General features: G+C 42.4%; 2 protein-coding genes across 2 annotated transcripts; one reads left to right on the top strand and one right to left on the bottom strand.

The window, feature by feature from the left end:
• The first annotated feature begins 7991 nt into the window (after positions 1 to 7991).
• LOC116521854 (olfactory receptor 4E1-like) lies at positions 7992 to 8936 on the top strand. The gene has a single exon (XM_032236504.1). The coding sequence runs from the start codon at positions 7992 to 7994 to the stop codon at positions 8934 to 8936; it is 945 nt and encodes a 314-aa protein (XP_032092395.1).
• Positions 8937 to 13167: 4231 nt separating this feature from the next.
• LOC116521853 (olfactory receptor 1509-like) lies at positions 13168 to 14103 on the bottom strand. The gene has a single exon (XM_032236503.1). The coding sequence runs from the start codon at positions 14101 to 14103 to the stop codon at positions 13168 to 13170; it is 936 nt and encodes a 311-aa protein (XP_032092394.1).
• Positions 14104 to 17035: the final 2932 nt, after the last annotated feature.

Raw genomic sequence — 17035 nt, 5'->3', positions numbered from 1 at the left:
GAGTTGGATTAGAAGACCTCGAAGGTCCCTTCCCACTCTGTTATTCTGCCTACAGCAAACTAGAGAGATCTGCCCAGGAAATTTATCAAGAGTTAACTTGAAGTCCTTCACCCTATGGGAAGCCCCCCTCCTCCTCCTAGAAGAATGAAATATTTTGAGGAATATTTTAAAAAGGTAGAATATTATATTCCCCTAGATGAGAAATGGAGAAACATGATGTTTTTTTTAAGAGGCAGGAAGCAGCCCCAGTCTCCCTGCCCCCAAGCAGAAACTGAGGAGGCAGCTTTTAGAAATGCAGATTTGGTAATCCATTCAAGACAAGATATTTTGATACTCCCTGCAGCAAAGTCTGAACAAAGGGCAGAATGGTAGGATTAGCCCCCTCACTCAAGACCCAAACCAGGACTAAGCCATTCAACCACAATAGGAATTGCCCAACACTGGGCTTCAAAAAATTCAGCAAGGGGTTCTCTGCCCAGTTGTTGGGTGGGCCTGGCCATGTTGGGCATGGCCTAGTCGACCTCCTGAACCACAGTAAGGGAGGTTTGCCCTTCCCAGGCTCTGGAGGCCTCCCCAGGCTCCGGAGGCCCTCTGGAGGCTAGAAACAGCCCAGTTTCCGGCCTTCCCAAACTTCCAGTAGGCTAGTTTTTCACCGTCCCTGAGCCTCTGGGCACACCCTGCACTTACCTGCATCTAAAATGGGCCCTGTTTATTTCTTTTGTCTCAATATATTTTAGACTGTGTTTGTTAAAAATCTATACCGTGTACGGGCTCTGGGAAGTCGGGGGGGAGGGAGGTGGGGGGTTAGGGGGGAGGGGAGGGGGGGACATATACTATGTGTTAGATTTCAACGTAATACGATTTCACATGTATACTGTTTCTGTTTAATTTCTCCGTAAAAATAGGACAAGCTGAATATATTGACATATAGTAGAAATACACCAAGGGGAGGAGGAGTGGGATAGAAGGAAGAGGGGTAGAGAGGGGTAGAGAGGGCGGGAGAGAGGATGGGAGGGAGGGTGAGAAGGAAGGGATGGAGTGGACTGGGAGAGAGGAGTGGTAGAGGGGGAGGGGAAGTAGGGTAGAGGGGAATGATGGAGGGAAGATAGTAAGTTGGAGGGGGGCGGAAGAAAGAGGTGTATGGAGAGCGGAAGAGGTATATTGGGTTTCTATTTGAGTTTGAGTTTTATTTTATTTATATTTCTGGGGGTATTGTTGACAAGAGGAACTGCTGTGATTATTGTTTAATGTTGTATGGCCCCAGTTATGCACAGTATATATGTGACTGTATGAAAATGGAAAATGGAAAATAAAAGCATTTTAACACAAAAATAAAATAAAATAAAATAAAATAAAATGGGCCCTGTGGGGACACCTGGGAAGGGAGAGGCAGGGTGGGTGAGGCCAGCCAGGAGTGGGATTTTGGGGTTCTCCAAACGGCACAGAATCTTAGCTAGAGGTTCTCCTGAACTACTGTGAACCCCAAGCAGCCCATCCCTGCCCAACATCCTTTATGAACACAAGGCCCTTCTTTGTGCCACCCCCAGAACAGTCCAGACTTCACCTGGAAGCTCAGAAAACCAGTAAGAGAGAGGTTAACCAGAGTAGCTCAGACAAGCACCTAGGATTTGCATTTCCTCTTTTTCCTATAGAGCCAGCTACGACCCCTACATGACCCCCATAGGAATCTCACAACAGCCAATAGAATACATGTTCCTGCACAGGAACAGGAAGCTCAAGTGCAAAGCTCAAAAGAAGGTATAAACCACCAAACCTGCCCACTCTCAACTCCGTTTTGTCAGCTGCCCAGAATCACATGTGGTTCTGCTCAGTGGTGGGATTCAAAAATTTTTACTACCCGTTCGATGTGTGTGGCTTGGTGGGCAGGGCAGGGGAAGGATACTGAAAATCTCCATTCCTCCCCACACCTGGGGGAAGGTTACTGCAAAATCCCCATTCCCACCCCACCCCAATTTCCAGTTCCATTCTCCTGTTTAGGGCAATAAAAGAAGCTGGGAGGATGGAGGGCAGCAGGGGTGGGGCCAGCCTATTTGCTGGTTTTCCAAACTACCATATTTTTCAGAGTATAAGATGCACCTTTTTCCCTCAAAAAAGAGGCTGAAAATCTGGGTGCGTCTTATACACTGAATACAGCATTTTTTGCCTCATGAAACCCTGCCCCCTTCACCAAAATGGCCATGCAGAGCCTGTAGGAGGCTTCCAGAGTGCTCCTAGGGGGCGGGGAGGGCAGAAATGAGCAAAAAACAGGCCATTTTTTGCTCAATTTCCCCCCCACCAGCCCCCAGGAGCACTCTATAAGCCTCCTAAAGGCTATGCATGCAATTTTTTTGACAAAAAACGGGCCCATTATTTGCTCATTTTGGGGGGGGGAACCCCCAGGAGCACACTACAAGTCTCCTAAAGGTTATTCATGCCTTTTTTTAAAAAAAAAAAAAAACGGCCTCGTTTTTGCAAAAAAAATGGGCTGTTTTTGGCAGGTCTCCAGAGTGCAAAAACTTTTCTTTTAATTTGCCTCTTCAAAACCTTGGTGCATCTTATACTCTGAAAAATACGGTACTTGAAATTTCTGCTACCGGTTTTCCAGAACCTGTCAGGACTGGCTGAATACCACCTCTGGTTCTACTTCATCAATAAACCATCTTTCCAATCAGCCTCCATGTTTCCAGTGTCTTTCTCCCAGCTTGGAACGGAACCAGATGGATATTTCTTCCCCACAACCTTTTTCAAAGTTAGAGAAAAGCAACGTGGGCTTTCCCAGGTATTCTGGATGGCAGAATTCCATACATTTCAAGCACTCCTGCCAAAACTGGTGGATTAGGAGTGCTATTGTCCAAAACATGTGCAGACATTTTTTTGCCAAAGTTTGCTGTCATGTTTGGGGTATTCGTACGCTGTTCTCCCTCTGCACACTGTCAAGAATCCAACTCTTCAAAGCCTAAGAGGGCTTGTTAAACAATCCTAAAATTAACTTTACAGTTTTCAAAAGTTTGGGCAGCTTGACACTAACGTCCCTAGGGACCTAATTGCTGTGAACTTCTGAGTTGAATCCTCAAAGCATGATGGTTCTGTTTGACCTCCCAATAACTGAAATGAACTATTACTGACTCGCAATTATATTTAGAAGCTAATTGCATGGATGATGCAAAATATATTTGATTTTATATTTCCCGATCCTTTAGAGGGGGGGGAAGATGCATTTTAACAGCAGATGCTGAACAATTTTCTACAACTCAAAGCACTGGGAAAGAACTGCTTCCATGCTGGAAAATTTTGATGCAGAACGATCATCTCGCTGCCCATTTTATTTTATTTTTACGTGAATTTGGAATGAATCGCAGCACCAATCTGGCCACAGAAGCAGATATCACTTCCTTCCCATGACAGAATTAAAACTACTGAAGGTAGAGATTTGATTACCATCCCATCCTGGAAGGGACAAAGTTTTGAAGACAATACCTCGAGATTATCTTAATGTATTTAAACTGAGCTCTGTGGCTTCTCCTAAAATATTGTTTTGGTGACACCGAGCACAAGGAATTTATTCAGAAATAAAAGTCTCCTTATTGTTGCAAGCACCAGCAAGGTATGTAAATGCTATTTTAATTCATTCTAGTATAAAAAATATACTGAGTTGAATAAGTTGAATAGTTGAATTGCAAACATCTTTTTTTTAAAGCCACACAGGGTTTTTTTTTGTTGTTTGCTGGTTAGAATATCAGGGAAAGAAATGGAAGTCCTAAATTTTATGACAAGTTGCCCTGCTTCCCTTAACTGTAGTTAATTCTGAAAACGATGCATGATTATTCATTGTCTTTCCAGCCTGCTGCTGGTATTCTGCATTGGCACAAGGCAAATTGCAGAAAAATTATTAATAACTTTGTGCCATGAAAGCCGTATGCACTAGTTTAAACAAGTTCCTAGTACTTGTTCTTAAAAGATCATTTTCCCAAATGTGTGACATGCATAAAGAGCTCTCCAATAAACAGCGGTGTCATAAATTCTGCAGGTGAGAAACTCAGCATGCTGTACATTAGACATTTGAAGCAGAGCAGATGATTTACACGACAGCATTGGGTGCAGAGATAGAAAGAGAGAGCACTAGTGATTTGCACAAAATTGTATACACATAATGCAGAGTATCTCCCTTTACAACTAAACGGAATTGGGGGAAGATGGATGGATGGATGGATGGATGGATGGATGGATGGAAGGAAGGAAGGAAGGAAGGAAGGAAGGAAGGAAGGAAGGAAGGAAGGAAGGAAGGATGGATATGTCCGTCAAATGTTGGAAGTGTAATCAGACTCCAGGTACTTATTATTATATGTGGTGGATTTAAATGAAAGCAAGAAAATATTGGACAAAAATACATAATTGGTTGGAAAAGATGATCAAGCAACATATAGATCTGAAACCAGAAATATTTTTGTTGGGTATAATGCCAGAGAGTTATGATAAAGGGACTATATTTTTTTTAATTTTGCATGTATTGATAGCAGCAAGGATTGTATTTGCACAATATTGGGAAAATGAGAACACTCCATCAGATGAGGATGTAATTCGGAAAATATTAGATTGTGCAGAGATGGACAGATTGACATTAAAAATGAAGGACAAAAATGACACAGAATATTACTTAACATGGAATAGACTTTAAGAGGACTTAGACAGAAAAGGTAGAAATTAGATGATGAAAAATTATTGCTATGTATGAATTAAATATAAAGATGGTTTATAATTATAAATACGCTAATATAATTAACAGAATTAGAAATAATCCAAAATAAAGAGAAATCTAGTTAAAATTATTCTGTTACAGTAGTAGTAGTAGTAGTAGTAGTAGTAGTAGTAGTAGTAGTAGTAGTAGTAGTATATGTGTTAATATTTCTTTTTGTTCTTTCTTTGCTTTTTTGTAAATGATATGCCCTGACAATACACTATATTCAAAACGTTTATGATTTTTTTTAAAGGGAAGGAAGGAAGGAAGGAAGGAAGGAAGGAAGGAAGGAAGGAAGGAAGGAAGGAAGGAAGGAAGGAAGGAAGGAAGGAAGGAAGGAAGGAAGGAAGATATGATTGAGGTCAAGGTATATAAACATATTTTGACCTCAATCAAATATTCATAGTTTACAATTCATAACAAAGATGAATGGTTTCCTCTCGTGGTTTTGGAATTTGAGGTCTAGGAAAAAACAGAACAGTGAAAAAATGGCAATCCTAAATTATAGCAGATGTTTTAACTATAAACATCTGGTGACTTTGAATACATTGGTCAGAAATAACCATTGCCGAGGTAGAAAAACACTGTAATACATCATCCATATTTATGTTTTTAATAATGAATCTTTTGTGATAGACAATGCTTAAGATTTATCCTTAGAATTTACAACATAGAACTTTCCCAACATTTTCCCTGGTTGTTAAATCATTCTTTTTCTCTCCCTTTCACAAAGCATGTATTTCTATCAAAATTATCTTTCTGTCTTCTTTCTTTGTTATTTTGAAAGCAATATAAAATATTTAAAAATCAGTTTGCAGATATGGAAGAAATTCATTAGTATAGTGGGACCAAACTATTGCAGGCATGTTTCACTCAAACTACAATTCCTTTTATTTTTTTAACTCCCCCAATTGCAAACTGTGTTTTCACCTGCAAAGAATACGTAGAAATGCCAGATTTTCCCCCCTCTCAAATGAATAAAATAAATGAAGGCGATTTTCAGCATGGTAATTGTAAAACTGATAAAATTAACTATATGGAAGAAATAAGTTTGTCCTCTGACAGTCCACATCTGTACAGCATCTGTATATTGTTTCATGCAGAGAAAGTAATTGTGGAACACCAAATAATATCTAATGTGAAGTTCAGCTGTAAATCTATAAAAGTCTGGGTGAACTATTTGAAATTGCAGTAGAATTATTCTTGACAATTCATTATTATTACACAGTTTCCAGAAGAAGAAACTAGAATAGAATAGAATAGAATAGAATAGAATAGAACAGAACAGAACAGAACAGAATAGAATAGAATAGAATAACAGAGTTGGAAGGGACCTTGGTGGTCTTCTAGTCCAACCCCCTGCTTAGGCAGGAAACCCTTCAATACTTCAGACGAATGGTTCTCCAACATCTTAAAAACTTCAAGTGTTGGAGCGTTCACAACTTCTGGAGGCAAGTTGTTCCACGGATTAATTGTTCTAACTGTCAGGAAAGTTCTCCTTAATTCTAGGTTGCTTCTCTCCTTGATTAGTCTCCACCCATTGCTTCTTGTCTTATCCTCGGGTGCTTTGTATAATAGTTTGACTTTGTCTTCCTTTTGGCCCCTGAGATATTGGAAGACTGCTATCATGTCTCCCCTAGTCCTTCTTTTCATCAAGCTAGGCATACCCAGTTCCTGCAACTGTTCTTCACGTATTTTAGACTCCAGTCCCCTAGTCATCTTTGTTGCTCCTCTCTGCACTCTTTCTAGAGTCTCCACAACTCTTTTACTTCGTGGCAACCAAAACTGGATGCAGTTTAGGACTAGGAGATCGTTTCATTAATTGGCACTCCTTCTCTCTTGTATGTATCTAATCTTTCAGATAACAGATTGCTCCTTTTATGTGAATGTAAGTGAAGCAGAAATGCAAAAAACATATATCTAAAGTTAGGATTAAATGTTGCTCCTAAGCAAAGATAGTAGATCATAAATCTTGGCTCTGAAAATTTGGGGACCTAAAATCTCCCTTCATGCCATGACCCTAGTCTAAATCTCCTCTATGAATCCATTTCAAATAATATTTGGCTTTTCTGATTATGAGTCCCCTGTGTAATTGGTAGCATGGCCATAACAGGTGGGAAGAAGTGCAGTTCAGCTATTTGAACTAACATGCCCATGTTTTGTTAAAACTGACCTGAAGTCTGTCTGATCAACTATCATAGATTGTTATATCCAGGGAAGGGATGATGGGGGTTCACAAGGGTTTGGAAGAACCTCTGGCTAAGATTCTGTGCAGTTCGGAGAACCCCCCAAATCCCATTCCTGGCTGGCCCTGCCCAGGAATCACCACACAGCCCGTTTTGGGTGTAGGTAAGGGCAGGGCACACACATGGAGACTTGTGGAGGGCAAAAATGGGCCTACAGGAAGGCCAGAAACGGAAGCCTGCGGAGTCCATTTTTGCCCTCCCAGAGACTCAAGGAAAGCCTCCGGAGCCTGAGGAGAGCAAAAATGCCCTCCCCTGCCATGGTGCAGGAGGCGGATTGGGGCATACCCACCATGGCCACGCCCACCCAGCAACCGGACAGAGAACCCCTTGCTAAAATGTTTGAAGCCCACCCCTGGTTATAATTCAAAGGCCACACTTGGAATACTGCATTCAGTTTTGGTCGCCACGATGTAAAAAAGATGTGGAGACTCCAGAAAGAGTGCAGAGAAGAGCAACAAAGATGATTAGGGGCCTGGAGGATAAAACATATGAAGAACTGGGTATGTCTAGTTTAATGAAAAGAAGGACAAGGGGAGACATGATGGCAGTTTTCCAATATCTCACGGGTTGCCACAAAGAAGAGGGAGTCAAGCTAGTCTCCAAAGCACCTGAAGACAGAAGAAAAAGCAATGGGTGGAAACTAAAGTAACTGAGTAAAGGAGTGGAATATCTTCCAGTTGGAACTGAGATAATGGAATGTGAGGCAACTGGCAGTTGGAACAGTGTTCTTTTCCAATGGGGAGGGAGAGTAGAATGTCTAACTCCTTGGCATCAGAGCGTGTTAATTACTGTATAGGAAATACTAATGATTTGATGGTCATTTTGAAAAATCCTTTCTTAGCGGGCACCTAGAAGCCAAGAGGAACATGCGTGCTAAATTTCACATTTGTAGACTTTATGGTTCTGGAGATTTCGTGACAAGTGAGTGGTATATTTGCCTTTTATATAGAGTATATAGATTCTATTATAATATTGTTCTTCTTTCCTTCCTACTTTCTCCACAGAAAACCATGCCAGCAGAGAACACTACAGAAGTAACAGCATTCATCTTATCCGGACTCACCGCCAACCATAACACCGAACTGGTGCTTTTCGTCCTTTTCATTGCCATTTACACTTTGATTCTGGTTGGCAATATTCTCATCGTCATCACCATCATCTTCGACAACCAGCTGCACAGCCCCATGTACTTCTTCCTCAGCAATCTCTCCTTCATCGATGTCTGCCACTCCTCGGTGGTCATGCCCAAAATGCTAGCAGACTTCCTGACCGAGTCCAAAACCATCTCCTTCGGAGAATGCATCGCACAGATGTTCTTCCTCCACCTCTTTGCCTGCACGGAGATCTTCCTTCTCACCATCATGGCCTACGATCGCTACGCCGCCATATGTCATCCTCTGCACTACACAAGCATCATGAGCCGCCGGGTCTGCCTCAGCTTGGCGGTGGCCATGTGGCTAGGAGGCCTTGTCCACTCCATTGCTTTGACCACTTTGACCCTCAGCGTGCCCTACTGTGGCCCCAACTCTATCGACAACTTCTTTTGTGATGTCCCCCTGGTCATCAAACTCGCGTGCGCCGACACCTACGTTTTCGAGGTCCTCATCGTCTCCAATTCAGGACTGATTTCCGTGGTTTGCTTTATCGTCTTGGTCATCTCCTACGTGGTCATCCTAGTCTCCTTGAGGAACCGCTTCTCCGAAGGGCGGCGCAAGGCTCTGTCAACTTGCGCTGCTCACCTGACCGTCGTGACCTTCTTCTTGGGCCACTGTATCTTCATCTACCTCAGGCCGGCCAAGAGTTTGGCCGCAGATAAGGTTGTCTCCATCTTCTTCACAGCTGTGACGCCCCTGCTCAACCCCGTCATCTACACGTTGCGTAACGAGGACATGTTAAACGCCTTGAATAAACTTCGTGGACGGCAAGTCCACGCAGGATCCAAAGGAATTCATTAAGAAGGGTAAAATATTTCAAGATGCAGCACTTTGTCTTTCCAATAATTTGGTAATCGATAGAAATAGTGAAGTGTCTACCCCAGCACACTTCCGACCTGATGTTACCTCCAAAATGAATAACAAAATAACAGCTGGAGGGCACCTTGGAGGTCTTCTAGTCCATCCCCCTTGCTCAAGCAGGAAGCCCAATGAGATTTGAAAACTGGGCTTTGTATGTTTCTTCCTTTTTAAAATTGGGGCGAACAACCCTTTGCATCCGAGGCTGAAAAAACAAATTTGTGTGTAGTCCTTCACTTATGACCACAATTAAACTCAAAATTTCTATGGCTAAGCAAGACAGCAGTTAAGTGAATTTTGCTTCGTTTTATGACTTTTTGGGCGACAATTGTTCAATAATTCAAATATCAAGTATCAAAAAATAAATAATTCTCTTAGAAAAGTTAATAATTCAGTGAATCTGGCTTCCCCATTGACTTTGCTTATCAAAAGGTAGCAAAAGATGAACGTATCGTCCTGGGCAACTGCAATCGTCACAAATCCATGCCAGTTGCCAATTGTCTGAATATACACTAATACAATAGCAGAGTTGGAAGGGACCCTGGAGGTCTTCTAGTCCAACCCCTTGCCTAGGCAGGAAACCCTATACCGTTTCAGACAAATGGCTATCCAACATCTTCTTAAAAACTTCCAGTGTTGGAGCATTCACAACTTCTGGAGGCAACTTCTGTTCCACTGATTAATTGTTCTACCTGTCAGGAAATTTCTCCTCAGTTCTAAGTTGTTTCCCTCCTTGATTAGTTTCCACCCATTGCTTCTTGTTCTACCCTCAGGTGCCTTGGAGAATAGTTTGACTCCCTCTTCTTTGTGGCAACCCACAAATATTGATTATGTGACAACGGGGATACCAGAATGGTCTGTGAAAATAGTCATAAGAGACTTTTTTCAGTGCCATCAGCCATTTGGTCACTAAATAAATAGTTGGAAGTCGAGGACTACCTGAAATTGGGGTGGGGGGGGAGAGAACAGTACAGATCAGTTCTGGATTTTTGACTGTAATGGAGCCTTCCACTCAGTGGTGGGATTCAAATAATTGAACAACCGGTTCTCTGTCCTAATGACCAGCTGGGTAGGCAGGGCTCGGTAGGACATGTGACCGTGTAGGGTGTGGCCAACTCAACATCACTCACGTTGATGGGTGTTTTGTCTTAGCTGTTTCAATGTAATCAGGGTTATCCGGAGAGGCAGTCTCTGTAAGCAGGGCAATAAACATTAGGCTAGAAACACCAGAATAGTTTCCTTCCTGCCTTCCTTACAGGATTAGCCCTGTAAAGTGGGAAAAAACAAAAGATTTCTTCCAACAACCAGTTCTCCGAACTGCTTAGAAAGTTAACAACCGGTTCTCCCCGAATAGGTGCGAACTGGCTGAATCCCACCACTGCTTCCTACTACACTCCTAATGGAGCCTGCCATTACACTCGTAAGTTATGCACAGTCATAAAGTGGGTCACCCACATGGCCAATCTGATTTTACAACCTTTTTTTGGCCGGTAGTTAAGTGACTCACTGCAGTCGTTAAGCGAACACAGCAGTCGTTAAGTGAATCCATTCTCTGCCATGAGTGTTTTTTTTGGCAGAAATCAATTTCCGGGGGGGGGGATTGTAAATCACACTCATGTGAACACCGCTTACTGCAAATGGCTGTGAAAGAGACAAGTATCTAGATAGCTCTATTCATAAGGAAATACCCCCACCCAAGAGCCAAAACAGAGTGAAAGCCATTAAGCCACAGTAGGAATTGCATCACTGCCATTGCAGTCCAGACTTCAACCAAACCTGGGAGCTCAGACAAGCACCTATGATCTGCCTTTCTTCTTTTGCCTATCAAACCAGCTATCATCTTCTTTTAATGACCCATAATTCCTTGCGGGGTGGAGTCTGGGCAACTGAAAGGAGCTATCAGAGTGTTTTACTGGCCTTATGCCCTTCCCATCGCCAATGCGGAGTTTTTTTCAGCAGATATATTCTCATTGTGGCCAGGGAGAGAAATATTTGCCTCTACCTAGGATCGAACTTATAGCCTCCTGATTGTGAGGCAGGAACTCCACCTGCAGGCCACCTCACCACTCCCCTATAGAGCCAGCTATGGCCCCTACATAACCCCTACATGACCCCATAGGAATCTGGCAACAGCCAATAGAATCTATGTTCTTGCACATTTGAGCCCCAAATTGCTATTGTTAAGTGAACATTTTATGATGTGAGTTTTGCCCCGTCTTATGACCTTACTTGCCATGTTTGTTAATCACTGCCGTTTGTTAAGTGAGTCACACGGTTGTTAAGTGAACCCGACTTCCCCATTGACTTGGTGTGTCAGAGGGTGGTAAAAGGAGATCCCGCGACTAAATGAACTTTTGTAAGTCAAAGGCTACCCTGAATATTGCATATGATTATATGTTATGAGCCTGCTCGTCCCATTATTATCACATTTATAGAGTATATGAAAAAGAAGCAAAAAAAATTAAATACATTTCATTTTCATTTCTGTTCTGCAATGAAATGTATTTAATTTTTTTTTTTTTTGCTTCTTTTTCATATACTCTATAAATTTGATAATAATGGGATGAGCAGGCTGGGGAAAATCATCCCTCTCTTTCCTTCCCACTGACATCATCTTTAGTCTTCAATGAGGTATGGAACTTAAGCCTTCCCTATTATTTCATAACCTGAGGTCTAGCAACTTGTGTCAGTCCTGCAGTTATATTCCTTTTAGCATATTTGGCCTGCCACACTCTCTCTTATTTCATTATGCTGTTTCATTAGTGTAGTAATTGGGAGGGGAAATAGAAAGGAGTAGAATTGTGGAATGTATTGTTGTCATTCCTTTCTAGAAGCGCAAGGTCATCTTTTGTCTCCGCACCTCTGCACCTGACCAGAACCAGCTGGGTGGAGATGCCAGCGTGGCCGAAGAAGATTGGACCATGTGATGGATTTATGGGTGTGGGGATAAGATCATGAACTTTCAACTGGGTGGAATCCCAGGAAGCTTTTAGATTTGGGTTCCACAGTTTGTGGCCAACATGTCTGTCTTATTAAATTGAAACTTTAAGGATAGTTTTGCCTTGGACTCTGATTTAATTCTGCATGATATTTGGACTGCTGACAACTTGATTGCTTGTAGTTTTAAAAACAGAAGGTAGGAGGGAGAGAATTTGAGCTCTGTGGAAAAACAGAAGAGATACAATGGGAAAAAAAATGTCAGTCGTAAATTATAACCGATGTTTTTAACTGGTGAACATCAACAACTGGCGATCCATCTCTGGTGAGAATTAACCAAATCTGTTATCTTTTCATTACCAACCAAAAACTTTCTTTATTAAAATTATCCTGAAGTTCTAACATGCTGTGTATTTCCTGTTTCACATTTATACCGGAATTAGCAGAACTATGTATATGATTATAATATATACAGAATACACACACACATCTACACTTGGTCTTAGATTATTATTTTTTAATTCTCTGGCATGCAATTTGGGAATTCTATACTGGGTGGCACTGTGTACATTCCTCAAATACCGGTAGATAAATGTGATGAGGTGAGGATTGTTAAAAGCCACTGATAAACTAAACGCCTATGATAACGATAAAGCAGAATATTTGTCTGCATTACTGAACAACTGAAGAAGCTTCTTGGGTGAGAAGTGAAACGTCTTCAAGAAAAAACAAAGGAAGTCCCATTGCCTTTTGAAAAAGCACCTTTTTTGACGTCTCCGTGGTCATGTGGCCGGCATGGCTAAACACCGAAGGTGCACGGAACTCTGTTGCCTTCCCACCAAAGGTGGTCCCTATTTTTCTACTTGCATTTTTACATGCTTTCAAACTGCAGAAGCTAGGAGAAGTAACGGGAGCTCACTCCGTTATACGGCGCTAGGGATTCAAACCGCTGAACTGCCAACCTTTCTAATTGACAAGTTCAGTGTCTTAGCCACTAAGCCACTGCGTCCCTCTCTTCTGTAAGGATCTCTATTTTCTTCCAGTGTTGTGCAAATGTAATTCTAGCCACTGTTAATACCTGTAGTATTAAGTACATATTCTCTTTATTATATTTTTCTGGCATGATACCCAACAGGAATGGTTTATATGTCCGTTTATCATTTTTTCTATCCGTGTGTATTTTTGTCCAATGTTGTTTTGCCTTTCTCATCTCCTATTTCTTGTCAAGCTAGACAACTTATCCCCTTGTAAAAAATATCTTCTTCCGGCGCCAGAGTTTCTGCATGGACTTCTTTACCTCTTCGTTCCTCAGGGTGTAGATCACAGGGTTGAGGAGAGGAGTAACCATGGTGTAGAAGACAGCTACCAGTTTGTCTGAGGAGAAGTTGGAAGCAGGGCGGCTGTAGAGGACGATGCATGGTCCCAGGAACAAGACCACCACCAGCAAGTGGGCACTACATGTTGAGAAAGCTTTGTGGCGGCCTTCAGCTGTCCGTCTTCTCAGGGAGAGCAGGATGATGATGTAGGAAGTCACCAAGGCCAAGAAGCACACCAAGGAGATCATGCCACTGTTCGATACGATGAGAACACCAGTGAAGTACGTATCAGTGCAAGCCAACTTGATGACCGGGGGGACATCACAGAAAAAGCTGTCTATGACATTTGGGCCACAGTAAGGGAGGCGAATGGTGAGAACCGTCTGGACCACGGAGTGGATGGCCGCGCCCACCCACAAACCACCCACCAAGTACGCGCAAATCTTCAGGTTGACATGTTTCACATAGTGCAACGGGTAGCAGATGGCAACGCAACGGTCATAAGCCATGATAGTCAGGAGGAAGATCTCGGCACAGGCACAGATGTGGAGGAAGAAGAGTTGGGCCACACATCCACCAAAGGAGATGACCTTCTGGGAGAAGAAGGTATCAAACAGCATCTTGGGTGCAGTAACTGAGGAATGGCAGATGTCAATGAAAGAGAGGTTCCCCAGGAAGAAGTACATGGGGGTGTGGAGGCACGAGTCGCAAGCCACCGTCACTATGATGAGGACGTTCCCTATTAGAATAAGCAGGTAGATAATGAAAAAAATGGCAAATAAAACCGGTTCCAGACTCCGGATATCAGTCAGTCCCAAGAACACAAAGTGAGTCACTGTCTGGTTGTATTCTGACATTGGGGTGGGGTAGATTGAAGTCCACACTGTCAACCTAATAGAGAAAAAAAAATATTTGCTTCAGAACACCTCCAAATCAGTGGTGGGTTTCAAAAATTGTTGGAACCTACTCTGTGGGTGTGGCCTCCTTTGTGGGAGGGGCTTGCCGCCCATGTGACCTGATGGGAGGGGCTTGCCACCCATGTGACCGGATATGAAATTATGAATTAGTACTTAGGTCTGTCCAAGTTACAAGATCCTTGCCAGTGGTGGGTTTCAAAAATTTTTGGAACCTCTTCTGTAGGTGTGGCCTGCTTTCCGGGTCCACTGGTGGAACTTCTTCTAACCGGTTCGGTAGATTTGACGAACCGGTTCTACCGAATAGGTGCGAACTGGTAGGAACCCACCTCTGCTCCAAATCTACAAGCATAGAAACAGATACCAATAAACCGTTCCTCCATATGAATATATACCCCGAATATACAGTGGGGCAAAAAGGTATTTAGTCAGCCACCAATTGTGCAAGTTCTCCCACTTAAAAAGATGAGAGACGCCTGTAATTGACATCATAGGTAGACCTCAACTATGAGAGACAAAAGGAGAAAACAAATCCAGACAATCACACTGTCTGATTTGGAAAGAATTTCTTTGCAAATTATGGTGGGAAATAAGTATTTGGTCAATATCAAAAGTTCATCTCAATACTTTGTTATATATCCTTTGTTGGCAATGACAAGTCAAACTGCTAACAAGTTCAAACAGGTGCCCTTAATACAGGTAATGAATGGAGGACAGAGGAGCCTCTTAAAGAAGAAGTTACAGGTCTGTGAGAGCCAGAAATCTTGCTTGTTTGTAGGTGACCAAATACTTATTTTCCACCATAATTTGCAAAGAAAGTCTTTCCAAATCAGACAGTGTGATTGTCTGGATTTGTTTTCTCATTTTGTCTCTCATAGTTAAGGTCTACCTATGATGTCAATTACATCTTTTTAAGTGGGAAAACTTGCACAATTAGTGGCTGACTAAATACTTTTTTGCCCCACTGTATACCCCGTAACAGAGGTGGGATTCAGCCAATTCCGACTGGTTCGCCCAAACTGGTAGTGGAAATCGTGGGGGGGGGGGCCTCCCTCCCTGGCTCTATGCCGTCCTATTAAGGCATATTTTTGAGGACCGATGCATGCGCGGAAGGCTCACACGTGAACAAAGCGCAGATATCTCAAGGAAATAATATGATGTGACAGTCTTCACTCAAGACTGGAAAACATTCAGTAGAATATGGTCCTTCCTTGATTTCTTTCTTTCTGTACAGTGATCTGTCACCAATCCATTCACAGATAGACCCTCCACTGCTTCAGGTCTACACTTAAAGTCTCTTTGTGCAGCGCGCACACACAGCTAGGGGTGGTATTCACTTACTTTTCCTACCGGTTCACATATGTGAGTGCGGGCACATCCGTGCATGTGCTTTGGCTTGAAAATGTGTCTAAAGAGGACGGTACAGAGCCAGGTCGAGTTCCACTACTGATTGAGGCAAACCGATCCGAACCGACTGAATGCCACCTCTGCACCAGTAGTGGGATTCAGCCAGTTCGCACCTATTTGGGAGAACCGGTTGTTAACTTTCTAAGCAATTGGGAGAACCGGCTCTTGGAAGAAATCTCCTTTTGTTTTTTTTCCACTTTACAGGGCTAATCCTGTATGGAAGGCAGGAAGGAAACATTCTGGTGTTGTTTCTAGCATAATCCTTATTGCCCTGCTTACAGAAACTGCCTCTCTGGTTAATCCTTGTTACATTGTCACAGCTAAGGCAAAGCGCCCATCGACCTGAGTGACCTTGAGTTGGCCATGCCCACCCAGTCACATGACCACTGAGCCCTGCCTACCCTGCTGGTCATTAGGCCAGAGAACCGGTTGTTAAATTATTTGAATCCCACCACTGCTCTGCACACAGCTCTTTCTCAGCACATTGTCAGATTACTTCAAAAGACTGTGATAGGTTCATCGAGTCTTCTTCCTACAAGGGGGCTGTTCAGATTTTCTGCATTTGGTCAACGTCTCTTCCTTCTTGAGGCTGCGGACCGAGTTCAGGCATCAGGCCCATTGAGACCAACACATTTTCTGTACTGCAACTTTCTGCCTTGTGTAAATAGCTCCCTTGCTTGATAGGTCCATCAGCTCGGGGGTCAACACCTCATGGATGAGTAGAGCTGAAATACAGCTCAGGTTTGAACAGGTTTAATATGCACCCTTAGAGCTGAAAAGACATTTTACACACATTTCAAATCTGCACTTTGCTGTTTCCAGGTCTTTTCAGGCTGAAGGGCACAGGGAGTACATGATAGACAGATGATAGATAAAAGATGATAGATAGATATGCATGCTAGAGATAGGGATAATATAGACAGACATATAATGATGGCAATGATGGTGATGGTGATGGTGGTGGTGGTGGTGATGATGATGAGATAGCTAGATAGCTAGATAGCTAGATAGATAGATAGATAGATAGATAGATAGATAGATAGATAGATAGATAGATAGATAGATAGATAGATAGATAGATAGATAGATAGATGATACAGAGAGAGAGAGAGAGAGAGAGAGAGAGAGAGAGACTGGAGATAGATAGATGATAGACAGACAGACCGACAGAAGATAGATTAGAGAGAGAGAGAGAGATACTGGAGATAGATAGATGATAGACAGACAGAAGATAGATTAGATAAAGATAGATAGATAGATAGATAGATAGATAGATAGATAGATAGATAGACAGACAGACAGACAGACAGACAGACAGACAGACAGATAGATGATAGACAGACAGACAGAAGATAGATTAGATAAAGATAGATAGATAGATGATAGATAGATAGATAGATAGATAGATAGATAGATAGATAGATAGATAGACAGACAGACAGACAGACAGACAGACAGACAGACAGAT

This window comes from Thamnophis elegans, chromosome Z, assembly GCF_009769535.1.
Source record: "Thamnophis elegans isolate rThaEle1 chromosome Z, rThaEle1.pri, whole genome shotgun sequence".
NCBI classification, from domain to species: domain Eukaryota; kingdom Metazoa; phylum Chordata; class Lepidosauria; order Squamata; family Colubridae; genus Thamnophis; species Thamnophis elegans.
The sequence above is the reverse complement of the archived record's forward strand: the minus strand, read 5'-3'. Positions and strand labels throughout refer to the sequence as shown.

Bases quoted from the DNA above. Each gene is read 5' to 3' on its own strand.
- LOC116521853 (XM_032236503.1), bottom strand. From the start codon at position 14,103: ATGTCAGAATACAACCAGACAGTGACTCACTTTGTGTTCTTGGGACTG.
- LOC116521854 (XM_032236504.1), top strand. From the start codon at position 7,992: ATGCCAGCAGAGAACACTACAGAAGTAACAGCATTCATCTTATCCGGA.